The sequence below is a fragment of the Apostichopus japonicus genome, chromosome 13 (assembly GCF_037975245.1).
Source record: "Apostichopus japonicus isolate 1M-3 chromosome 13, ASM3797524v1, whole genome shotgun sequence".
Taxonomy (NCBI): Eukaryota; Metazoa; Echinodermata; class Holothuroidea; order Aspidochirotida; family Stichopodidae; genus Apostichopus; species Apostichopus japonicus.
In genome coordinates, this window is record NC_092573.1 from 3380632 (window position 1) to 3408534 (window position 27903).

At 36.5% G+C, this 27903-nt stretch overlaps 1 protein-coding gene across 3 annotated transcripts in view; it reads right to left on the reverse strand.

Annotated features, from left to right (window-relative positions):
* The window catches only part of LOC139978597 (death-associated protein kinase 1-like), a 90828-nt gene that overhangs the window by 31683 nt on the left and 31242 nt on the right, over positions 1–27903 (reverse strand). For all 3 annotated transcript variants that reach the window (XM_071988935.1, XM_071988936.1, XM_071988934.1), the window contains 8 exons: positions 21016–21154; positions 18899–19022; positions 17312–17360; positions 15350–15376; positions 7577–7729; positions 5760–5805; positions 4658–4747; positions 3675–3761 (listed from right to left, as the gene is read on the reverse strand). In XM_071988935.1, coding sequence (XP_071845036.1) covers positions 3675–3761; positions 4658–4747; positions 5760–5805; positions 7577–7729; positions 15350–15376; positions 17312–17360; positions 18899–19022; positions 21016–21154 — 715 coding nt within the window. The remainder of the gene's footprint in view (positions 1–3674; positions 3762–4657; positions 4748–5759; positions 5806–7576; positions 7730–15349; positions 15377–17311; positions 17361–18898; positions 19023–21015; positions 21155–27903) is intronic.

A 27903-nucleotide genomic window follows, 5' to 3' on the forward strand; every position in this document is an offset into this window, starting at 1 on the left:
TCAATCTTTGTGAATACTTCTGTAAAATTAATGGAATGGATTTTGGAAACATACCAACCATACATTTTTTCCTACATTATTATAAAAACAATAATGAAACAAAAATGTGAATATACAGTACACATGTTTACTAAACTATTTTAAATGGTAAATATCAAATATATGATTTTTGGCATTGCAAACTCTTCTCTGGGCTGAACTCATACAATTAAATCTTCTTCTGATCTGTGACCTGAATTTTAACCTTTGACCTCTCCTAGGTTGTTATTGGCATCCGCTGAGTCTGATGAACTGCTGTTGCTATGGTCACTGTCCTGAAAAGTCAAATACAATATGACTACATTCAGAGAGTATCATTAACACAACATTTTGTTGAAAATTTAAAAAAAAAAAAATGGTCAACATGACACTCATTTCTCCAATATAATGGAGATCAGTAAATTGAAAATAAAACATTGGACCAAACTGGAACTCATTCATAAAACTTAAGTTTGCTATAAATACTGCAATAATTCATCCTTACCAAGAAATTCATTTTATTAACAACATATTGAGAGATTCCATGCAATTGTGTTTTTTTCTACCAAAAAATGAGATACCATTTAATGCCCTCCAGATCAGTTATCTTAGAAATAATATCCCCCCTGCCCCCTTCCCATCCCCCATAGCTCTGCATTCCATGTGAAAAGAAAGGTACCCTAGATGTTTTGCCATACTTACTGGTATCAATTTAATGTAACAATTTTTTGTATGCCTCTTTTGCTGGTAAACATTCAATTGAAGGCAGTACATGGCCTCTGTATCCTTCAAGCCTTATGGAATTATTGCACCATACATGTAACTGGCACACAGATTAGCCACACAACTTGTCAGTAGTATAATATTAACTATTGGATTCTTCCATAATATGATTCATAAAGAAGAAATATGATGACAATTTAAATGTTTCTACATACATTATCTTGCCAGCAACCATGATTGGATACTAGGGTGACCACATTCGGAAGTGGGATGTATCACATGGAAGATAACTATCGAACAGATACTCGTATGACATACAGTACTTGTGAACTATGGTGGTATGAAGTTAGTAATGTTAAAAGTATTATTTGCTACATAAACATATTGAGGGCGCTAGTGATAAATGATAGACTACAAGTTTGATACATCCTAATTTCTTTTCAACAACTCATGATAAGTATCAGTACATAAACTGTTTTATATGTGATTTTTGAAAATGTGTGGGTACAGTATAATAGTTGCCCTAAATAACCCAAATTCACTAAAAAGAGGTCAGAAACCAAATAAGAATACAAAACTTCAACACTGAGGAGAGATGGAGCCCCAATTGTTGTACACATTTAAAGGCTGAATGAGTTGGAATTGTTTGGGAATCTTTCATTCTCATTTTGATAATACACTGCTTTCAAATATCAAGTTTTTACTCTAAGTGTATATTTTTTGTCTATGTTTTCTTTCCTTAAAAGACAGGAATAAATTCCAAGCACCATAATTTGGTTATGAGTATTATAGTAAGCTTAAAGACTAATGAGAAGCTTACATGCAATGGTTAACAACTAAATATCACCCCATGCATGCAACCCACTGATGATATACAGGTAAACTAGCAGAGAAAAATTTAACAAAGTGTAAAAGCCCTCGCCATAAATAAACCATTACCTCATGTGTATGTCGATCCATCTTGTTTTTACGTGTATCTTCATCTTCATTCTCCATCTGCCATCGCAAAATGCATTCTACATACGACATGGTCTGCAATTTTTCCCTCTCCCATGAGGGGCGGGAGGGGTAGTGGGAGATAGGAGAAGGGGTACCATCTCGAGGTTTCACCTCGTATATCCTAGCGAGAAGGAATTTTGTTACGATGATCGGAACAGAGCTCCAATCTCATTTTCTTTACATGTCCTGTCTAGCCACGGGGACACACAAATGGGAACACTTACACATAAGAAAGAGCATTCTTTCGCCTTATTATGCCACAAAATGTAATTCCTGTTTATAATATAATCGCCCAGCACATGTAAGGGCCTACCTGAAGGAAGATGGGGAGGGGAGGGTGAGAGGAGGGGGGGGTGTCAAGAGTCCCATTTCAGTACACTTTATTTAAATGTATGTTTCACCCCATACCCTAACAACGTTCTCTCAAATATTATGCAGCCCTTACATTTCTTACTTTCAGAGAACATGCCAATGCATTTCTCTGTGCACAACACATAGTCTGTTACATGATATCACCCTCGTTGTATAATATAAATTAGTTTGAAAACCCGGAGTAATAAGAAGCTTCATGTATAGCAGAAATATTGTATATAACATGACATGCAATCACAAGCACCATCCCAACACCATACATTCCATTTCCCACCGACCAACTCTTGAGACAAACATAATAATCTGGTTGCCTCTCTCTGAACCGACACCAACCTGATACGGACAAATTTTCAGGTTGACTGTTCTAAGAGTTCTTGCCCTGTGTTAATATCTTTCAAAACTTAATACAGAAAACTGAGGACTAGGTAACCTATTTTAGAGTTATGCCACCTATGTCACATGGTACCTATGGCACACCTATGTCACACCTATGTCACATGATATACAGTTAGCAGTTAAAATCTTCATAACTGTCCAAATGCAAATAGTTTAGATATTAGAACCCGTCAGTTAAGAGCACACTATTGCTACATTTATAACAAGCTGGTCAGCAGAGTTAGTGCGAGAAAAAAAAAAATTGCTGGCATGAAACTGACCGCTGCTTACTAGATACAGACAGATTTCATTTATGGATGACCTATTTTAAGATGCTTGCATAGATTTTATCGGTGAGATTAAATGTTATTCTTTACTTTTTCGTAGTCACGGGAACTCCGAAATACATTCCACTAGTTTCATTCTACCGTTTACTGACGAAGCTCTTAGCCATGACATCACTTTCTTTTTATCTTTTTGACCTAGAGGTTACACAGAAAAACTTGCTCGGGAAACTATAGTCAAAGCAAAAATATTTCTAAGTTACTTGTTTAGTTATCTGTCTAGAACATTGTAAACTAAGAAATGAGAAGGGGTACAACACTGTGAATGCAAACCTCTAATTTACATATCATTCATGACATGAGACTTCCAATCTTTGTTTCATCTGATGTGGTTTAAGTCTCCTTCGTAAATAAAGAATTTAGTTCTAGCAAATTCATCATGTTATAAACAATTCCTCATGATATTCATAAGAAAAGAATAGTGAACACATTCACACTAATGAAATAGTCAAACATGACAGAGGATATCAAAATATTTTTAATCCTAGGACTCTTCAATCTATTTAGAGAGGATTAAACCATCCCTCCTCCCCCCCAACCACCACCACCCCTTCTGTCTTTCCACACTGCAAATCTTGATAGAGTGATACAAAGAGGGCACTCTTTCATTTTTTCCTTCACTCTTAAAACTTTGTTCTAAATATGCAATGAAGAAGTGCAATGGATATATATATGCTCAACTACTCGAGGGCACATGAAAGCGTACAATATACTACATGCATGACGATAACAATGCGATTATGCAGAGTAAACAAAACTTCCCCAACGAAATGAACGAACAAAATGGAAGGAAAAAAGAGAGAGAGAAGTGAGAGGATTTTGGATGACCTCATTTGTACTTACAGCAGTAATGTCACCCGTAGTGCTGGCGCTCTTCAACCTAGCATTCCTGGAGAGTCGATTACAGATGGATACCACCTTCATAGATTGCTGAGAGGATAAAAACAAAAACATGCATGTTGTGTCACGAAATGAAGGTCGTACAATTTATACTTGCCTTCTGCGCTACATATCACGCTAAATCTCTCTGATACAAGGAGGATAACAGTCAATTGAACAAGACAATTTAAGGGAGAACATATTTAATCGAAGAATGTTTCATATCCAAAATGCTTCAGAAATCATCAAATGCTTCTGAAGTTCATTTCTGTATATACGCTATGTTATTTGGTCAACATGTGATTAGATAGAGTAGTGAGGTTGCACTATCAAGCCACCAACATGTGTACTTTCCTGCTATATAACATATCAGGCTTAACCTAATGATCTTCCATTTAAACCAAGACAATTACCCATAGAGAAGAAAACAAACTCCTTAAGAAGTTCGGAAATGAATTTCTAACGTCGATGACAATTGCTCGTCAACGACTTCTCAGGGAGAGACTTCAGATTTCAATAAATCCATCGAATCAGAAATTGTAGGATTACAAAATAACAAAATTCCCTGTTACGTGATATAAAATATATAATGATATATAAAATATCAATTTTTTTATGAGACCACCATCGGACTGACCCTCACTGCAGAACCACTGACAGCACTTTAAAAACAGACATTTTGTTCCAATTTGCTCGGTCCGTACATGAAGACAGAACTAGGAGTGATTTATACTCTGGTTCATGTTGAAAGAAGCCAGTCTCAAAATGGAGGAGGGTAAGCCAGAATATTGATGTATCCTAACAACTTGTAATGTCTGAAGAGGGGCACAGTAAGCCATTGACCCTGACAGAAGACACTGCCTATGAGGGAGTGTGTTATATGCTATCATGATAATTGGCAGTCCTAGAGAGACACAAATTTATCCACGACAAGCATTTTTTTTTACCTTCCATCTTTTCTTGGCGTTAAAGCGTCGTAGGTTCTCCATGTTCAGATGAGAGACTTTCCTCTGTAATTTCTGTTTCTGACTCCTTGGCTGAGATTTAAAAAATGAGTGGAATAAAGAAAATAAATTAAAAAAATTGACTGGAAGAATGGACTACAAAAAAACACATATCAAAAAGTATAATCAACGAAATGAAAAATAATACACCGGGTATGATCCATACCTGGGTTAAATGTTTCAAAGGATAATAATGTTAGTTATGTTTCACTATATACTTCTGTAACTTCTATGATCTATGATACAAAGGCTCCCATAAAAAAGATTTTCTGGTGACAAAACAATTTGAAACTAATATCAAAGAGCAAAATATTTCCTCACTAATAGTTGAAAACCCCATCTCAATATCTTGACCGTAACTTGAGTATATGGTTGATTGAATGTGACCTATTTTGACTGGCTAAACATTCAACTACTGCAGGAAGTTGGCCCATAGTAAGGGACCTGTGATGTCATCTGGGCAAATGCTGTTCGGTAGCTTAATTGTTTGCTAAGCTGTCAAAGTTCTCTGTCCATAGAATTTCATCAAAATACATTCTTCTTGTTGAAACGTATCGAAAAATTGGGGCAAGACATTTTCAGCTGAATCATCCATTCTGATGTTGCCAGATGCTTTTACAAAATATCAAGTTTGGCAAACTTCATACCCTTTGCGATATAAAATGCTACGAGCTAAGATGAGAAACTTTGCCTAAAATATTCAGATTTTTTTAATCAATTTTTCTAAGCTAAGGAATCAACTTCAGACACCAGAAAATCCTTTAACATGCACATCATTTCAGGATACTTTCATCATATGATTCATACACCAATTTATGCAACCAATTTAGATTACCCGCAGCATTTCATGACGTGAGATGTGAAGCAGTTATACCAGATCTGAAGATTTCTTTCCTTGTCCATGAGACCTATTTCACAGTAAATCAATCCTACATGGTTCTAGATACTTCTTCACAATATCTACATGATAGGATAGCAGACCTACACAGATGTAATCTCATCCACAATAAGACTAGAACGGATCCAGAGGGAATATTCTACTTACTTTAATCCAAGGATGTTCAAGGCACTCTTCAATTGATGATCTTTTCCTGATAAAAAAAGGAGAAAGATTCATTAACGTACATAGTCCTTTGATGCCCTGTTTTCCTCAATCTTTCTTTTTTCTTCCCTTGGAAAATCATATTGTGATTTTCCAAGGGTAGTCACTAGCCATTATTATGTAAGGCATAAAATCACAGAATATATATACTCCTTTGTGATTGATGATTATAAAACAGAACCTTGAACGATTTGATGGTAATAGGTTGCAAATTGGTAGAAAGACTTTAGTTTTTTGCTATCCAACTGGAAAAGCCTGGTGTCCCATGTTGGAGTCATCACCCATAGTTTGGTAAGCTTGTCATTTATACAAGAAACATGAATTCCCCCTTCATATTAACAAAAAGAAAAATCAAATTTTCCCTCAATTTAAAAAGTGGAAAAGCTTGCCAGTGCATAATGGAGTCTATAATTCCCTCCCATTATGAAGATAAAATGAGTCAGTTTCCTAAGTTCCTAATTCCTTCTTGTAGTAGTATATTACTACATGTCTTTCATACTGTACAAAGCTTAATTGCTGAACCAACAGAAAGAACATGCTGTCATTTGAAAACAAGACATTGAACTCTAATAGGACATTACAAGAGTAGGCTGATGGAAATAAATGGGTATAAATGGAATTAGGAAGCTAGGGAAATAGGAAACCAAGGCAGAAGGAAGAGTTTTTGGGGGGTTCAGATGTGCCAATGCTATTTGAAATATCAATTCAATTACGTTAATGTCTTGTTTTCGAACATAATAAAACATATATAAAGACAAGTTTATGAATTCTGTCCAAGAAAATATAAGTTGGGGACTTTCCTGGGGAAGTATTTTAACCACTCTCTTCTATAACACTAATGATGTCAATGGTAGGAAGGGCATTTCCAGTCTCAATGTCAATCATTGATAAGTACTGATGTAGTGAGTTCAGTAATATAGCATGCATGTATTAAAGCTCATGAAGTTTTGGGAAAGGGTTTGTCATTTATGATAGAGTGGTGGACATTCTGACTGCTGCAACATGACATTTATCAAGTGCAGGATAAGCAAGTGTCCCTTAAGAAATCCCATCTACGTCCAGAGCAATATTCACACCATGACAATAAACCAGTACAGGGTAAGCAAGTGTCCCTTAAGACAGCCCACACGCACTAGGAAGCACGAGCGCATCACTCCCAAATCGACTGATCTTCACTGGTTACCTGTCTCCGCACGGATTGAATTCAAGTCTCTTGTCATCACATACGAGATTATAAATGGCTTTGCTCGTCACTTTATCTGGGCACTCTGGTCTGTCGTCCAGCTCTACCCGGGCCTTTGCAGATTGCCAATCCTACCCGACAGACGAACAGACAGTCTGTGGACGTCCGGCTAGGGCCTGGCAGCTTCAGCCAGAAAGCTTTTGGTGCACGATTTTTTTCTTACTTTGCACCTAATCGCTGCAATGTACTTCCAAAAGACATTAGGACAGCACCAAAATTAATTGTTTTTAAATCACTTTGGAAAACACACCTTTTTTAGAAACATTTTGCAATTTTAAGGCTTCAAGCTGTATAGGGCTCTTGTCATGTTGTTTTTAGCATTGTTTAGTCATTACTATATTTTTGTGTCCCTTGTTCAGAGTTGACTATTTTGTTGCTGTTTTAATCTTTTAATTTAATCCCTGTATCAATTATATGCTTTATGCTTTGAGATCATATTTTGATAAAAGGCACTATATAAGAATAAATTTATTATTATTATTATTATTATTATTATTATTATCATGATGATACTCACTTGGGATCATTTACAAGCAACTTCTGGATGAAGTCTTTAGCAAGTTCGCTGGTGGAATCAAAGTACTGTTCGTCAAACTCATAGTTCACAGCGGTGATGTTTGCAAAGGTCTCTTGTTGATCTTCACCGAGGAAGGGAGAAGCACCGCTTAATCTGATGAAATAGGAAAAGCATATTTGATAATTTTTATTAATAACTTCATGTAGGATATTGCATCACAACTTTCAGAGAATTTCATTCCAAAATCCCTTTCTTTTCAGCCTCTATTGCAACTTTGGCAACAGGTTATTTGCAAATAAGAATGTTTATTCATTGATTACTTTTATGGGGGAAGAGGGCTAGGTAGATAGGAGAATGAGGAAGAGGCCCGGAGATGGGGAGGGAAAGAGGGTGAGGGGAAAGGGAGGGGTTTCAGCTTCATCAAAGCTATACCCTACCACAATTTGCCAAAACCACTGAACTAAACTTCTGTGAACCTCACTGGATAGATATTTTTATAACATCATCATAGGACTGACGATATAGTCAACCATCCTTTTCAGAATGGCTCCATCTTTATTACTTTTATGGTATATATATATGTTCAAGTTCCAATCTATAAACATATCTCAAGCTTCTTTATAAAACAAAACACTACGCTACCTCTTTGGAAACTAGACCCACACTTTATAGTGACCCCAAATTTTCAACACCGCTGAAATAAATTACCATGCAATTTTATTTTAATTTATGAAATTTGATCCCTCAGCAAACCTGTTTGTTTTATTTTTTTCCTACTTTGAATGAAAGTATAATTATAACGACCTTCGCCAAAGTTATTCAACACTACTGATAACAATAGCAGACAAATTTCCACACAAATTTGAAATGTCTATGATATCCTGCCGGTGGAAAGTCAATCAACTGTACAGAGATAACAACTAGCACAAAGTCAGTGCCATCCTTAACACCTTTCGGCTATGTAACACCCACTAGGTGGGCATTGTCTCCTTTTATCATAGCCTCCCATTCAATCATGTAGGCCCCACTGTGCTTCTGACATTACAAGAGAATTCACATTGCACTGAGTAACAGGTAAATAGTAAGTTATTGCCATGGCAAAAATCCTGCTTGTAAAAAATATCACAAAGACCAACACAATATCTTACAATAAGAAACCAAGAATTTTGCTTGAAATAAAACCCACCCATGAACTACTTTTAAGCCTGACAATTTTCTGAAATCGACTCTCGGTCGCTATAACACCCATCCTCTTCCCTCTTCATTTCCAGCTTAAAGTTTCTCACACTCCCTCTCCCAATGGCTCTCCTTTACAGCAACCAAAAAATTAGGCCAATATGAGCTTGAAATCAAGTCACAGGGTACAAAGCTAAACAGTCACAAATTTATTTGCAAGGAGAGCCTGATTGCTTCTCAGAACTGCAGCTAACAACAATCACTATGGACATATTATGCTAATTGTAAACTCACTGTTGGTTTACTAATGTACAATTATTGAAGTGTTTATTTATGGTTCTTGTGCCTACGTTTGCATGAGTCATGAATATGCCAAATCTTCTAGAGCATTCAAAAGGGGGTTTGACTTGACCTATGACCTCTTATGTGCTGGTAGACTGACAAGAGGTTACAAGTTTTCCTTTTATTTTACCCTAGATATAGCAAGTACTTAATGTAGTACTACTAAATACAATGAACAGCAGGGTACCAAAACGCACAGACGACACGTTTTGAAACTAATATGTAGCAACTGATTTTAATACAAGTGTAAAAGGACCTCATGTCTGAAAATGATGACTCTTCTCTCCATGTTTATTCTCGCATTGACAAGTTATACAGGTTCAGAGTCTTAAAGTGTTACTGCGTGTGTATAAGTAATAATATTTAGTTTTTATATCAAGTATTAAATGCACAGCAAAGAACAGTAGTGGGCAATAATTTAGTGTTAACATTTTGTTTACTTTTCTTATTTATAAAATATTGAACACAATATGGTTTTGTGTACAAAAGTTGCTATACTGGTACAATTTTTGCATAGCAATTTGGAATATGATAATGGATAAATTAATCCCTGAAAAGGATGTCAACATGTGCTCTGACAATAACATATTGTAAGTCTGTATATGTGTGTCACTAAGCAGGGTGTAAACATGCACAATGCTTTGACAATAACATACTGTAAGTCTGTATATGTGTGTCACTGAGCAGGGTGTCAACATGCACAATGTTTTGACAATAACATATTGTAAGTCTGTATGTGTGTGTGTCACTGATTAGGGTGTCAACCTTGCACAGTTATTCATTTCTGTCTATAGGCAAACTCTGCCTCAACTTACATAGGCAAAGCAGGTCAGGCCTACAAATAACTTCAGAGACAGTCATGTCATACCCAGATTGCTATCTTATAACATTTGTGATGACATATAAACATATGTTTTGATAAGTAAACATTTGTTTTTGATAAGTAGACATTAGTTTTTGATAAGTAAACATTTAATTTATTAAGAAAACACTAATAGCAATTCAAACATAGCTAACATCAGAATTATTTTATAGAGGAAGTGGTTCCGATTGCAGACATACTTAGGTGGTTAAAATTCCTCTTGCCCTTCTGTAATGTTACCTCTTCTCATGTCATCGCCCACATCCATATATTCCATAAAGCCAGTGTTGACAAACATCCCAATTCCTGTGTAGCTGTTTGTGAATTGTAGATACTAGAACCTTCTGTTTACATTAACCTATATATAAAGTTTTGTTTACATTATACTCTGTAAAGTTTTGATAAAATGGGGACCAGAAGAAGATATAAAAATGTTCACACCCAACAGCTTTTGATCTTATTGTACAGCAGCACTTGTTTGGAAAAGGAAAAAAAATATGGAAATTATAAAAAGTCAATAGAAATATGTTTTGATACATCCTGCAGGAAACTAAACAGGAACTTTACGTAGAAAAATGATAAATCCTTACTCCTAATTGGGACAAAACAAAATCCCCCACCCCCCAACAAAAAAAATGATAACACTAATGTAACTACACTTGAAATTTTGATATTAAGTGCACCAAAGGCAACATCTTGTTAAGCTGTGCCATGCTGTGTTGTAGCTGTTATTCATTAGATAGAGGCAACACTGAGGGGCTGCAGAAAATAGTAATATTGATGAAGAAGGCTTACATTTATTCCAAAACACATACTCAGACTTGTTTTTCTTTTCCTATCCCCTATGTTAATCGATTAAATCCTATCTATGGTCGTTTGGAAAAGTCTGGACAATAAGCTTCATGTTAACACAAACTTTAACCCTCCATACTCCTAAAGTCTTACCATATTATCAAAGATTGTTTTCATTTCTTAATGAATGAATGGATGAATAAATGATTGAAACATCTCTGGCAAAATTGAACAGCGAAAGCTAAATCTATTTGGAAAACCTTTACGATTCTTTGTTTTAAGATAAATCTTGTTAAGTTGTGATTGAAGCACAGCGTTGCTTATTAAGTTAAATCATTTATTTAGTTTTGAGTCAGTGTCACCATCTGATGATCATTTAACATGACAAAAATAACTGTCCCGCTGTTTGGCTTGAGGCTCAATTGTCTCTCCAAAGAGTGCACATGAGGGTAAAATCTTTGCGCTTGTGTCATCCAGGCTTGCCCGAGGAATTCAAACTATCAAAAAAAATAAATGCAAATGTCCTGTCAGGGTTTATACCAGTAGTAATTAGTTGCCAGCAAGACTAAGAGTTTTATGACAGGAAAAGGAGGGGAAAAAAAGGCAAAGCAAAAAAACGGGAAACCTCGGCTCTTGAAGAAACGCCGCCATGGGACTTTGAACAAGACAGCGATATTTTTGTGTGGAAAGAAGGAAGAATGAAGTATAGGACACTTCAGATGACTATCGAGACCCATTGGAAACCTATCATGAGACGATTATTTCTATCAAGAACGAAGGATTCATATACCCCCACAGAGAGATAGGATGGCAAGACGGTTTGAAATTACAGATGAAAGTTACGGGTACAATAAACAAGGGAGTTAAATGAATAGATTTCACAATTACCCAGGCACTAATTGTCAACTTTTTAAATTGTTTTCCTGTTCGTTGAAATTTCACGACTATATTAGACACACTTTGCAATTCTCTTTGCAACTTTGATAAAAACAAGAACTGATATATTATACCCCGATATTCATAATCAAGCAGTCATATCAGTTAGAGATTGCCCCACACACTCAATCTGGGTCATCAGGTAATACATATGGTAGGGATACACTAAGAGAGCTGAATCACATTGTCTAGCTATTAATAAAGGAAGATACAGTGCAATATTCTAGGGCACAAACAATTTCAATAAAGAAGCTTTTTAGAGTTTTGGTCAGCATTTGCAGCAAACAAACAAGTGTTCCGAAAATACGACTGCAATTGATCATCCAATTTTAAGATATGCTGATAGCTTTTTCTCACCAAGTGACTGTAATTTGAGGGTGCGTAATAATTAATTTATAAAGTTGATTCAATCTCCAACATGTCACTTCGTAACTGTTTTTAACACATGTCAAAGTGAACTTCAAAATTTCAACAACAACCAAAATTATTCTTGCATCACTATTAAACTCAGGATCTGACCCCTTTGTCAAGTACCCAGTGAGGTAAAGTCTTGCTCCAATGAACCTGTCCTGTAACCTTCGTGAGCAAAGTTCTTTTGAAATATTTGAAAGAATTTGGACCAACACCTATTTCCAAATTCAAAACTCAAATCTATCCATTTCAGCATTTGCTAAAATTTATGGAAACTGTTGGCAAAACACAGAAGGTGAACTCAAACCCTTTAATACAGTCCTGATATTGAAATCTTCTAAAATGGCAAATCTATACAAGCCCCTGCCAAGCAACGATGCACAGCAGACAATTTGAACATACAGTATCAAGAGTTCTATTGAGGTCCAGATTGGGCTCACACTCAAAGTGTTGCAATAATCCCTAACCCCCCCACCCCCCCCCCACACACACACACACACACACTCATAAATAGTTACTGTACCATTACCAACTATTTTAAATTTGATCTTGAGGTTTATTTACAAAGACAATTGAACACTAGAGAAGCTTCATCAGGAACTGGTCATATGTTTAGAGTCCAGATTTCAAGAGAAATATTCTCTCCCTATGAATCATCCAAATCTTCTTTGACGCAAGCATAACGACAGTTTTCAACATGATTTGATGAATCCAATCAAACCCAAGTATATTAGGACAGAAGGCTGCTGCCTTGCAATTTCTGTTTAAAAAGGCAACCCCTCCTTCCGTAGCTAATTGAATTCTTCTGATATCCCAATTGCTGAATGTGTTTTATACTACTTTCGACACAACATCAATCTCCCTTCTCCATTCATCTCTCAGTACTATTCAACTACATCAGTCTTTCAGCATTTTACAAGCATCTAATTTTCATCCTCCCCTATGTGACTTTTCTAAATATTTAGTGTCTAGATATCCAATGACACAATTATCTAGACTGCCAGTCCTCTCGTAGCGATAGACAGATCGCTTTCCTTTCGAAAGCATTCTTGAGAGAGCGGTCATTCATCATTTCTGAAGAAAACATCAAACCTTTCTCAGTGCCCCCCGACCGATTACGGCAAAGCCGACTAGGATAATGTGATTCTTGTTTCTTTTTACGCTGAAGTTTTGATGTTTTTGGAAAGGAAATAGCGAGCGTTTACACGATCACAAAATCAATTAGTTTTGCCATCCAATGACTAACAAACTTGAATTCTAAAAGGTTCTCACTGACGTACTAAAAATTCAAATGCTAGGAGAATCAAAGAGTATCAATACGAACCCAGTGAATTGAAAATGAAGCATTAGGGGTCCCTATACATTTATATAGTAATGTCTCCAACGAAAATGCCTCTCTCTACACAAGCTACAGTATACTTGTTGTGTTTATATGGTATTTCCAGTATTTTGTAATTTTGTCTTAAACAACCAAAGTCAAATTACAATTCACCACTAACAGAAACAGCACCTTTTATAAGGTTTCCAAATTCTAGCCGATGCTAACCTATCATGACCTTTGACCTCCACCACTAATCAAGATGGTTGTTCTACTCTTTGCAGGCATTGATTGGCCGGCACAGAATCGTAATTTCTATTTCAGATCTACAGTAATTTTGTTATAGTAGTTTCGGTATAGTACTCATCAACCAAAATAGAATCAAATCCAGTCTTAAAATAAGACATGTACAGTCCATGATGAGGTCCATCTGAAGTGTGTGATAAGTATACCAACAATGCAACAATATATCATGGTTTTGACACACTCAAGAACACACACACACTCACACATACGCAGTACACAAAACCCACTATAAAGGACGTGATTGTTATCGCGACCTATCGATATCTACCGGGACGACCTGTATGCACATTTTGTTCGAAAGAAGGAACAGCTGGGCTTAAAAAGGGTAGTCGAGCTTCACTACGCATCCATTACACCCAACCCATTCTCAAGTGCATTGCAAAGAAGTGCAATATGTTCATGACAATCACAGCATTCCAGAAGACACCCTAAGTGTCAGGTCAATTGACAAAAGGCGACATTATTTCCAAAATACAAACAAAAATGGGGCTGATTAAATAACCACACACTAGTGGAAAAATGTTTTTAAGATACGATTATATCTACTGCGGTTAAATAGCTAGGCAAGTATTACGTAGGAAGATGGATACCTTTATCGGTAGCCGGGCATTTATTTACATAATATGCATTAAAACCCCTCCGAGGGCGTTTCAAGGGTTATCATTCTATCCTTCCCAGTAAACATTTCAACGCATCAGATTTCACCAAACTTTCATCGCCTTTCGTTAAAGTACAGAGTAAGTTTAGAGTCTGCCTCAAAAAGGACATCCAGAAAAATTTGCGACAATCATTAATAACATCCTGTCCAGGAAGTTATTAAAACCGAATTGTATATTTTGATCCACGGTGTATTAATTTAGCCAACTGAGAGGGAACCACTGTATAAAACTCAGCTAAAGCCTCGGTACTTATTTAGCTGTCAAAAGACTTAGAGATGAAAGAGACTAATAAGGGTTAGGTTAAGGCGACACACAACCAATCGTTATATTAAGTTTTAATGACAGAGATCTCTTTGCAGAACAGCTCTCCCAATTAAATAAGAAATATCTTACTCCGATTGGGAGGTTACCCCCTAGTTTAAACGTCAATGGTCTCGGACCTGTCATTTTGTAAACCTGTGATGTCACGGTGCCACTACGATATGAAAACCTTTACCTTTCTCCTCTCTTCTCCTCTCTTCATATTTTCAGGTTAGAATATTAACAGGGTTGGCAGTAAAACCAATGACATCATTCGTCATGTGACACGGCTCAATATTTATGATTCAGAATTTTGCAATATCCATCTCTTTTACAGCAAAATATCATGTAATAAATGAAGGAAACGAAAGGATTGAAGCACATGTGGCTCCATGATGTCACATTTAAACTTGATCAAGTCTTCGGCCTTGTCTGTAAGGGATCAGTATATCTGTGATATCTCAAAAATGGAATAAGATTTTTCTTAGCTGTTTGTGGAAGCTTTTCATGACAGTTATCTCATAGACTAATGATAATGGCTGGGTTTGTGTCACATGTAATTACCATTGCAGTGAAAAAAATGCAACACACAAAAAAATACACATGCTGTACGGACTTGCTACAAGTCTCTTGGCCTGACATTTAGTGAATAATTGAGACAATATACTTACAAGATGTATGTGATGACACCAATTGCCCTGAACAAAGAGAAAAAGAATGAAACAGATCATAACACAGAACAATCATCTTCAGGTATTTTAATAGAACTGGAATGGATGATATTATCTAAGCACTTTCAAGTAGGATTCAGGGTTGAATTTTAAAAATTCCATCAATTGTTTTTTTTCTTCTTTTTTTTTCTTTTTTACATACAACAAAGAGTAAAAAACAGCAGTGGTGTCTCGCATTTTATTCCAGAGACATTTTATATGAGAAACAATGCCAAAAAAATCAAATAACTTTTGGTTTCATCCATAATTAACAGTCTGCAGTGATAACATACTGTCATATTTTGACTGGAATTTCTTTCAAGACTACTGAATACTGCTTTAAGGTCAGTTTACAGTATGCTTAATCCAAAGGAACTAATAATTCCAAAAAGACTGAGTAGGTCATGTGTTTCAAGGCCCTGGTCCTCCGAACTTCAGTAAGTTTTCAAGCTGGGCTAATACACTCTTTGTGCAACTGAAATAGCCAGACTGAATAGTTCCTGGTAAACCTCGTTAATGGGATTCTTACCTGACAACAGACAATTAGTCTATCAGCAACAAGACAATGGGCTAATTCCACAAGTTGCTTCAAAGATTCCTAAATATCAAACAGTCTTCTCAATCTCTGCTGATATCCCTAACAAGACTAATCTTATCATAATGTAACATTTTGAATTGCAGTATAAGGAATGGAAAGGGGAAAAAAATGGGGCAAATTTATGACAAATCCTCCCAAATGCCCTTTGCTTCTTGCTGATGTCATCTTTTTTTGTTTTCAAGCACTTTGGAGGAAAATGAAGAATTACGCATTACTGTGAATGAACTGGACTTAACTACAGGTATGCCACAAAACTATTGACGGAGAACATAATTTCATTAAGAACACAGGATTGTGAAAAACTGGGACAACTTCATTATATAGGTGCTTTGTTTCTGTAACTCACAAGCAGTAGGAGAGTAAGTATGCAAATGTGTACATTTTCTTAACATCTTTAATCTGGTATTCGATACAGATATCTTCCATAAAATTAATCCATATCTGAGTACTGCAGTGGACCAACCATTCCCTTTCAGACCCCCCCCCCCCCCCCGGAACTTTAATGGCATTTAGAAATGTTACATCTGCATTTCTAGTCGTTTAGAAATTTCGAAACCTGCACTTTGGTCACATGTTCTTAGCTGGCCTATCTTGATCAAAGAGACAATACAGTAGCCATTGTTATTTTTTTTTGTACAAGTTGATACTTTTGACCTTTGAGTGATCTTATCAGGGGGAAGTCAAACTAAATATGAGACATTGTGATCAAACTGGGAATATTGATGTATCACCCACTCAACAGGAAAGAGGGTGGTGGTAGGTTTGGTCCCCAAAAATAAAACCAAAGTGTTAGAAAAAACAAAGGCTAATCAAATTGACAGACCAGTTAAACTGTTCTTACTGGTAACTTACTACTATTTGACTTCCTCAAAGTGTAACAGGTGCACAGGTAAAAAGTGCCCAGGGTAAACTTGCAAGTGAGAAAAAGCCAGAAACTCGCGAGCCAAAACAGATTAATGAGGTGTACCCAAATCTTTTCGAAAACAATTTCATATGAAGTACTTCGAAACTCACATGAATCTTTGCAGCTGAAGCTTCAAACATTCACAATGCATCTTACTCATGGGGGAGGGGAGGGGGGAAGGGGGTAGAGCTGACTTAAATACGAAAATGAAAATGACCTTTGATATTATCCAAGTTTAATTTTCATTATCTGATTTTGGCTTATTGGAGGCTGAGTTTATTGAGTTTCAATATTACAGCAACACTTTTCTCTTGTCAGATCAAAGTTAAACTGAGAAATGATAGATTGCTTGGTTATGAGAGGTATATATGCAAATTCAACACTAAATATGTAAAATATGCAAATGTGATTACTTGCTTACCACATGTCTGTTGCTAAGCTAAGTGGTTCATAGTTGATAACCTCTGGAGCTAGAAGAAAATAGAAGAGAAATATGTTACTCACTGAATGTCTAATGAGGAATGTGATTATAAATATATCATAATCATGGATGGATGGGGAGAGGGGGTTGCAGCCTCCAACTGACCCCCCCCCCCATAAATCATAATAAATCACTTTGTGCATGACCTGATAAAATTACTGTACTTTGAAGTTTGAGTTGATGTTCACATATAATCAAAAGAGAATTAACCCTCAAATAGGCTATGTACAGATTTCCACAATGGTCACATGGAACTAAGCTTTAAAAATTTGAAATCGACTGACATTATTATTTGAACTTTCTAATGCACCCCCAGAGGATTTAGTTGCAGTCATTTAAATTTTTAAATAGGGCACGGTTTACAATGTTAGATTGTGTAGAAAGACATTTGGCATGGTCAGTGATTAGAATCCAAAAGCTGCTGACATATACCTGTTATCAAAACAACCCTTGGTTCCTAATGACTGAAAAGAAGGTTAAAGAGATTTACAATGGATAAAAAAAAGATGGAACCTTAGGATACAGTACTAGTTCCTGCAAGTCCGCATTTTGATTCCGATATTGACTGGTACAAAACTTGGAAGATGAGACTCTTTTAGGCTATAAAAACATGTAGACACTACGTCAACATTTATCAACAAAAAAACAAAAAAAACAGAGGACAAAGTGCATCACCTTTGTAGAAAAAAAAAGACATAATTTACAAGCTTTGGGGTCTATTAAGCTCTCCTTCAAACAAATGGAGCATGATTCCACTATAAATATTTCAGGACAAAATATGGCTATATTTATGAGCTTGATATGGTCACAACTACAGATACTGGCTATATTTATGGGCTTGATAAGGTCACAACTACGATACCAAAACTCTTCAGAAAAACAAACAACCATAACAAATATAAATATCGGCTGAAGCTTAACCTAATTTAAAGCCACCAAAAGTTAAGACCAAACTTGCTAAATTGCCATGTAGTGACTAGGGGCACACTGTAAAGCCAATTAATACTCTGATTGCACATTCCCAGCTAGAAGAATTACATCACAGCATCGGTGAAGCGCAATGCATCAGCTACCTTCGCGAAACGCCCAAACAGAGATCTCATTGGGAGTGTGTACATACTACAGTACTACTAAAGGTTACTTTCGCAGGTACTGAGAGATGAAAACATAACAGAAATAAATACCAATGAGGTGTAGAGAGACAATCAAGAAATGAAAACAGGAAAGAGAGGAGTAATGAAACTTTCCTTCGGTCACGTTATACTGCCCACTTCCCGCTCGTTAACCGCTCCATCGGGATGGCAACCGTTGCAAGAGCTATTTATAGTAGGATGTGACAATATGATAGTACTAAACACAGAGCAGATTTAATGATGTCTATCGATTACTAAAAAAAAATAAGTTTTAATGGCTCTTAGTTTATTTATGTGATTTTCAACAAGTCAAAGAGCTTCCTTTTTCTTTGCTTTTCATTTTAACTTTGAACTCTTGATAAAGGGGGAAAAAAGAATGAATGCATTAGTTTACCAACAAACTCGGCCGTTCCCATTATTTCTCGCACGTCCTGTCCTTCAGTTATTCTCCTTGACATGCCAAAGTCGATGAGTTTGATGCTGTGGCTGTCTTTGCTGAGTAGCATTATATTTTCAGGCTGTTGGGAGAAGGAGGAGGTGGAGAGAAAAATAGAATGAAATCATTGACAGAGCTTTTAAAACTTGACGAACAGTTTGTAAAGTTATGAACAATTTGCATCTTAAACTGAATTAGTTGTAGTAACAGATATGGTAACTGTAACCGGTTGCTCCCCCAGGTTCCCCGATATAACTGTCCCCATCACCAACTTCTATAATATATACACACAGATGAAAAGCTGGTCAACAGTGCCATTAACATCTTTCTCAAGTTCAATACTTTTGGAAGCATTTTTCTTCAGACAATGGATGAATAAATATTTAAATTCATCACATGTGATGCCTTGGAAGCCTTTGCGATAATTTAGAGTTTTGAGTTTCATACGACTGAGATACATTTAACCTTTTAGCGATAGATCCACTTCCTTTCGTCAGTGTTAGCTGTGTACGGTAAACACATGGCCGCATTACTGTACTGTACGGGCTAAACTCACATTTCCTCTGTATATAGATTGAGTCATGTCGGTTTCTTAATTTTCAAGATGTAGGTACGTGTAAATCCTTGAGAGTAACATGTTTCATTTGTCATAGCTTGTAAATCATTCATGGAAACATAAACAGAACGCTGGATAATTGCCAGCCAAGTGGAGGTGGTGCAGATCTCTCCGTGACACCACTGTACATGCACACAGCACTTATAACATAGGAGAGTTGCTGTGTCATTCACAAAACCTCAACGACAAACTCAGCTATTAATTTGAAAGATTCCCATCTGTTGGTCGTAATTTCATACAAATCCTACCCTAGTGGCATCGAAGATGGTGACGGAAACGGGGGAAATAGAATGTTCATAAGATTACAAAGTTTACAGAGAAAAATGTAACACATTGGATAGTTAAAGGTGATCCTTCTTTCATAGTCAAATGCAAACTGGAAAAACTTTCAACTGTCTCTCTTCATTATTGTTTATACTTGAAAGGAAACTTTATCAGTCAAATTAATGAACTACACATGGGATTTCGTAGCCAATATTACCATCAATAAATTTATCAACATCAACTCAAGATTGTTGTTTTCTTAAAAATGCTGGAAAATGAAAGCTGTTTAAGTTTATCTTTGCTTAGTTATTATAAGTTACATAGATTGTAACACTACCCTGTATAGTTGCAATTAACATAGATGACTGGTGATTGTTTTGGGAATAAACCTGTGAATTTTGTCGCATAGGAAGCTGCTATTGGGAACTAATTATAATGATCTAACTCTTTACAACTTCTGTGTAACCGTCCCAATTAGTCTCCTGGGCATGTACCAGGAAGGTTCTAATTCCAACCCAGCTCTGCAGGGTATCACATTAAAGAAGCAGTCTTCATACTGTTGTACTGTACGCTAAAAATGGTTAGAAGTACACTGCATAACTAGACTACAAAATGCACTTTAAATGAACTTTGGGATGATGTACAGGGGGGGTAGGGGGGTGAGGAGGACAAGGAGGGCAAAGGGGTGACAGGTGGAAATCAACAGTGATACTGCAAGATAAGAGCTGGAATGAAACACGTCAGTCCAGAATATGTACCTTCAGTACGGAATGTATCTTGATTGTACAATTACATCATATACAATGTTTAGTACATACTGTACGTACTGCATAAGGTTTAGCTACGTACTGTACAGTGTGTGCTGTAGTCATTAACTGTACTATGTTGAGGCCGGAATCACTTCTACTTTTGTCTATTTTTGAGCAACAAATGTAATTTCCTATAATTACAATAACAAGTATGGCAAAGCCTCATACAATAATATTTGCTGATCTTGTGTTTATTATCGTCCACCTTGCATACATAAATGTCAGTGCTGTAATGTACATTGTTTAATCTGCAATACATGTATAGTACGAATAGTTTACAAGTGAGGGCAAAACTATCGCACTGTCAAATGGTTCAAATCATAGACGGTGCATTTTTCAAACTCAGGTATCTAACCCAACAAAAGTAAGAAAAGATAAATACCAACCTTGAGATCTAAATGACAGATGCTTTTCTCATGCATATGTCTGAGTCCTTCTAAGATCTGCGTCGTAAAGGGAGCAGCCACATCTTCTGTCACACAGTCCTTCTCTGCAAGGTAGTCAAACAGCTCTCCACCTGTAACCCTGACGATGGAAAAACATCAGTATTGATCGTCAAATATGACACAAAATCTAAACGACTGCAATGACTTAAGTATCTATGTATACTGTGGAACTTTGCTATCAGTACAACTGACTGCAACAATAGGTGGTACGACTTACTGCGACAGTTACCATGGGTATAGGGAGCTGGAACCATTGCAGAGCTTGACATGTCCGTGATGCACAGCTAAAGGCATACTTTAATATCCACCCTCTCCTGCTCTGAAGAATTAATCATGTTAGTACCTCTGCCAGTATTTGAAAGACCGTCAGCTGGATGCCGAGGAACATTTACAGTAAACGACGTGCTTGGGAACAGCACTGGGTGAGGCAAATAACGTACCCACCTAGAATACATTACTCATCGAACTGACAAGGCTTGGTGTATTCAAAGCAGGTGTTAATTCATCCACGTTATTCATGACATGGAGGTGTGCTTCAATTGGTTCATGATTCATAGTCTCCTTAAGTTATTCTGTTTCTAACCATTGCTCTGTCTCTGACCTGATTTTCCTGCCCTTCTATCGTCCCTCCAGAGTTGCTGCTCTAAGTCTGAGAGGCACAAGTGCTCCTCTCTCTCCTCCCCCCCCCCCCTTTCCTCTTACCATAATCCATCTCCCCTCCAGCTATGCTACCATGTCAATGACTTAATTATGACTAAATCGTCAATTACATAAATACTAACACTATGCAGTTACAAGTTAGTGGATTTGCGATGATGTCATTGCCAATATCCATCAGAATTTAGAAAGCTTTAGGTATTTTTATGGACTAATTTGTACAGTACTGTATTCTCACTAACAAGGCATTATATTTTCTGGGATCTATACTTCTGAGTATTAAACAAACTATTTTTTCCCTTCATATAATACATAGCTGCTTGCCATTTTCCTACTATAATTAGTACAGTATGAATAAAGACTGCTTTATTATAACATACTGTAATATTCACTAGATACACGTTATTGTTTGCATAGAATGCTGAAAGAATTTAAGTTCAAATTGTGTTCAGATATTTGACAAATTTGGGGTGTTTTGTTTAAATTTAGCCTTTTACCAGAGGTGAGGCAGTGTTTTGAAAAAGACCTCATTGAATTCCCTTTTTAACTGCAACAATTCAGATACAAAGTTAAGCATCACACCAACCATGAACAAACATGAAATGACTTTTGTGTATTCTTGTCTATATTGTCCCAGTACAATTCTTAAAGGGGTAGTCTCATTGTTGCTAAGTCACGCATAGGGTAATCTACAGGGTACAGTAAATTAACATCTTAGAGAAGTTGGTTTCAACAATCTTTCATCTTAGCATGTACCACAAACAAAGGAAAAATCAGAAATACTTTATTATTTCATTTAAATCTTATTTGTGTAAATGCACTTGACTGTATCAAGCTACAGTAATGAGCAACATATAAAAAACTCGCATTTGTCATGAAATCCCTGCAGTTTTCTGGGTTGTATCGAATGAAACTGGGGCATGATCCCTGGTTACTCGGTACATGCAATGTACTGTGGCTTCTGACTGGCGCCCCCAGCAAAGAAATGGCTCTAAAGGGACCGCTACCAACTAAGGACTGGTTATACTCAGCTGGTAGAGCGCCAGGCTTGTACAGTACCCCAGAGGTCACCTGTTCAAATCCCATTCTAGCCATAAACAGCTTTTTCTCTTTCCATTTTAAGCAAATAGTTTTGTCCGAGTTTGAATATATGTCCGAGTTTTGAATATAGTGACATATTTAACTTAAAATAAATCAATGCAATAAACTGCTTTAAACAACTCTGTCATGAAAACATGACAGCTGCAAGGTTTAATGATCAATATATATTAAGTTAACATTGACGGTTAGTTCGTTACCATCACGTAAGTGTATCGAAGGGGTGCATATATGTCAAAAAATTGAAATGTTCTGTTATTAATATCCACTCCATCATCCATATAAATCCAAATCTAATTCTAAAATTTGTTCTTTCAAATATATTATAGTTTAAGTATTATGTCCTCAAACAATACAGGATAAAAAACTGATTGTGATTCCATTCCTGGGACCTGAAATGGTAGTTGCCCGTCAATTTTAACAGTAGGAGGGCATCAGACAATCTGACGACTATTAAAGTTTCCTCCAGCACTACAGCTCTGTACAGTATCACACACAGATTTGGGACAACTGAGAAATCTGTCACCTTTAGAGATATCTGTTGTAGTATGAACACAGTCTAGTGTGATGAAAGGTAAAAGAGTCTGCCTGCAGGCTTGCTATAGTTATAGTGGGAAGGTACACTGTGTAGTACAGTAAACTGTAATGTAACAAAGAGAGACTTTTCCACATGACTGCGTTCGTAACTGACATGTGGAGAAGGGGGGAAAAATAAATAAATAAATATGATCCACCTGAAAATAGAAACAACACATGATCCAAATGGCTTTGATTGAACTGTTGTGAAAGTTGACTAGTTCATTTGGTTGTGTGATATAACTGTAAAGTGCACATATTAAGTACACACCTTGACAACAAAAGGGCACTGCTGTTTAAATTGACAGTGTATGATAACAAAAGAAGCATCCCAGTGGCCGTTCCACTGGGCGGGAACGATGCATGGGAACCACATTCTGACTAGTAGGTTGTTCCTATTCCTTTCCATCAATACGGGCAAGCTACGAACAAACATGCAGCTTTACTTGCAGTAGTTTTAGGGTTATTATTACACACCAATAGCACTTACGTGCTACTATGTATGTATGTAGGCGTGTATGTATGTGTTTTAGATTCTCCTGCAAGCAGGAACTCGCGAAGCAGCCATCATAGGCTTATCAAAGCAGCAAGCTGACCGAAGTCAGTCTCTTAGATTCATATTTAACGCCCATGATTATGAATTTTCAATTGTCAACAACTCTGTAACTGGACGACATACATTAATCTTGGAGTGACTTGAACTCAAGATCTTATGACTGAAAGGCACCGGCATTAACCACTGAGCTAACACTCCTCGAGCTAACACTATCTGAGAAGTTGATATGTGTGCACCTTCAGGGAATATTTTAGCGCACACAAAATTTTGCAAAATGGTTTTGAAGACTCTGATTGGTTCCCTTACAATGTAGTATGGTACCTATGTACAAAAGCTGCATACAGTAGATACTACATCTTTGAACTTATATAGCAATTTGCCCATTTTGCATACTGTAGCATTTTCGCAATGAGATACTGGATAAATTGTTAACGTACATTTCATGTCCTTCATCATATCATATTTATAATAACCACATTATGCTACAAAGTTGTCTTCACTTCATGAGAAATTCCCCTTTAGACACCAACAGACACTTTAAAAGCTCACTTTTTATACAAGATATTAAAATAAGCATATATACTGAAAGTACCACTGTATGCAAAAGGGACTTTATTTTTGCCATCATTATTGCATGACCTTTTTCTCTTCTTTCTCCCTTTTTCCTGGTACTAGCACTGATTCATAAGCTAAATAGCATTGAACAAAAATTTTTTACTTAAACATTACATTTTTCATTTCTGATTTGCACAGCTGATCATCAAAAGGTTTCTCTCAAGTACTGTAGGGCAGAAAAAATGTTGAAAGAGCCTGCTGAACAAATTGTGGCCAATCATTTTTTTTTCTTTGTCTGAATTGTCATAGTAGTTTGACAAGTGTTTTGGAATGAGAGATGGTTGGCTTTCATCACTCTGCTGAACCAGGCAAGTGATCAGTGAAATCACTCTGTACACATCGTCATCTTCATAATATTATGTTGTTAAGAGCAGACTGTAGTCTATGACTGGAGCTCTGTAATAATACACTGTTTCAAAACAACTGTTCTGTTTAAAACACATGCATTTACAATGTTCATGTACCTTACCCACTACCCATCAATGTACTTTGTAACACTTTGAATGGAAACTTGAGACATTTGTTGGTTCCTCTTATGAGAAAGCGCCAACATTTGTAGGCAAAAACACTGCATTCATGTAAGTTTGTATATGATACCAACCAGCACAGGAAAATATAGTCTGGTCTCCATAGTGTGGTTTAATTGGTTTGTGCATGCTGAAATTAATGGTATGTAAAATGAGACAAACATGCAGGTACTTTCTCTTAAAAGAGAGTCTGATCTTGTAGGATAATAGCATGTATCAAGAAGGGTATTCTTACTCCTTAGCTAGCCCTGAGTTTAAGTGTGTTTTGCTATATTAAGTTTCCTTGACTACAAACTTAAGCTACATGTTGGTATGCATGGGCTTCTCTCAACATTGCAAAATTGTAAAGACTTACAGAACCTGCAGTAAAATTGATTGCCTGTGTCCATCTGTAGAATAGTTAATCATGGTTTACAAAATTATGGCTAGTCATCAGAACTTTTCATTTGTTATTAAGCCTCCTTTTTTTCTGAGTTTCCGGGTTTTTTTTTTTTTTTGGGGGGGGGGGGGGTTGGACCCTCATGCATGCCATGGTAAGATTGATACAAATTGAGAGAAAAACAAAGACTTAAACCTTGCTTCTATCATCAAATCAGCAAATTGGATAATGTTATGTAAGAAGAGATTAAGGCTTTTACTACAGTAGCTGGTTTTCAGACAAGAATCACCTATCACAACCAAAGATTCAAAGAGGTATCATGAATGGGGAGGGTGCATGTAGCTGTTTCAATCGACATCTTACTTTACTTACACAATGATAGTACTGTGCATAGTGTATGTTGTATCTAGATTGAATATTAACCAAAAGACCTTTCTCTGATAATTCATTAGAACTGATATATTATCATTGTTTCTTTTTTGAACCCAATTATGCCAGTCTACTTTGATATTTAAATTTCTACAACACATGTCATATGTAATAAAGGGTATATGTAGGCTTACTCAAAAATCCAAAATATTCATTTCCAATGCAGCAAGAACACCTTCCTAATCTCTTAATTCTGTCACATCATCTCAGGTTTTTATCAGGGTAGGCCTACGTAAGTTACTGGTGCAATAAGGCTGTAAATGACAGGCTCAAAGAGAATTTTAGTCCCTTTTCATTTTAACACTTGCCTCCCCATGCACCCGCCCGCCCTACCATATATATTGGTTTGTCCTATAAATAGCACAGCATGACCTAGTAATAACTGCGGTCCCAGAGCATCAACATTGGATAACAGGTTTATTCTTGACACCTATTTTATCGATTTTTCACACAATCTGTGTAGTCTGCAGGCATCTAGGCGTAAGGCAGCATGTGTCCACGACAAACCCATGCACCATTTGTCAATCACAAACGTTCAGATCGGCCTCTATACAGGCCTGCTAACCAATTGACTTGCCCTTAAATTGGATTCATGTCCAGGGAACCCACCCTGGCTGGACAAAAGCTTTAATTTGACTGTAATCATCTGAAAGTTGAGAGAGCTCAGGGAAAGTTTTAAAACACCAGTCAATTATTGAGGCTGGTGAATTGATTTGTATTGATTTTTTTGGGCCGTTAAATTATTTTTGTGCTACGACGAGTGGATCCACGGTACACAGCCAGCTCATCTAGAAACATTTAAGTCACTCTAGGGAAGATGAGTAGAGGCAAAGATAATTAAGGAGAGAAGGCTAAAGAGAGAGAGAGAGCGAGAGAAAAAATGAAAACAAAGGTTGGGATAGGATTGTCAGGGATTAAATAGTCACAACTTGACCTAAATGCCATAAAGAGGTACAGGGTGGCTCATGTCACAGGTCAATGAGTCTGTGCAAAGGAAGACAAGATTGTGAGGGGCATCTCTAAACAGGTTCTTTCAATGTCTCTATGTAGACTGTACAAGATTTACTTTAATTGTAAAGGGCTATTGTGTTGAGTTCAATATCACATCTAGACTTAGCAATGAGTTTGCTGCATTCCTGTCTAACAGGGTTCAAGGCAGACAACAACAAAGAAGCCATCAGTGCACAATTATTGTACTCTACAAAGGTCTTGGTACTGAACACAGCAAAAATTGATAAAATATGGGATATTTTGCATATACTCAGTATAGTATGTACGACAATAGCTTACAGTATTGTATCTTCTAATAACTATCAAATATTATAATGTAATGTTTAAACCAGCCAAAGGCAATTCAGTATCCTACAACCAGCTCTTTATATAAACCCAAAATATGCATAAAGTACTTCTCATCAGTATTCACAGTGAGTGTACAGTGTTAAATGCATACTGTACCCATGTTAAGTTTCTGCAGACTATGAGAAAGTACATGAACATTGAATGGAGACATAAACAATAATTCAATAAATCAACTGTATGTTTGGCTTAGCTAACTAGTTTAGTTCTGCTTTTTTCCCCTCGCCTTTCTCTTTTGATTAACTGCACTATTATCTGAGTACATTTCAAAATTAAAACAAAAGGAGAGTACAATTCCAAAATATTAAAATGATTTTAAATATTGACACAAGTCATTATTGTATTTATGAAGAAATAATTGAGAGCTGCATGGTGTCATTTATTAAAAAAATATTCGACTCCAAAAGCTGCTCCAAGAGCAATCAGTAGGTTACTGTAATAATTTAACAGATCTATCTCTGAATGTGATCCCAATGACAAATCCATTTCCGAGAACAAACCGTACTGCAATCTTTCGTGAGAAATCAACCTTGTTTGCTCCAGTTATTAACCTTTGCACTATTAAACATCTCTATTTACTCTGTTCAAATATGATCTGAGAGTTAAATAAATTGTGCGGCCTTTACACTGGAAAG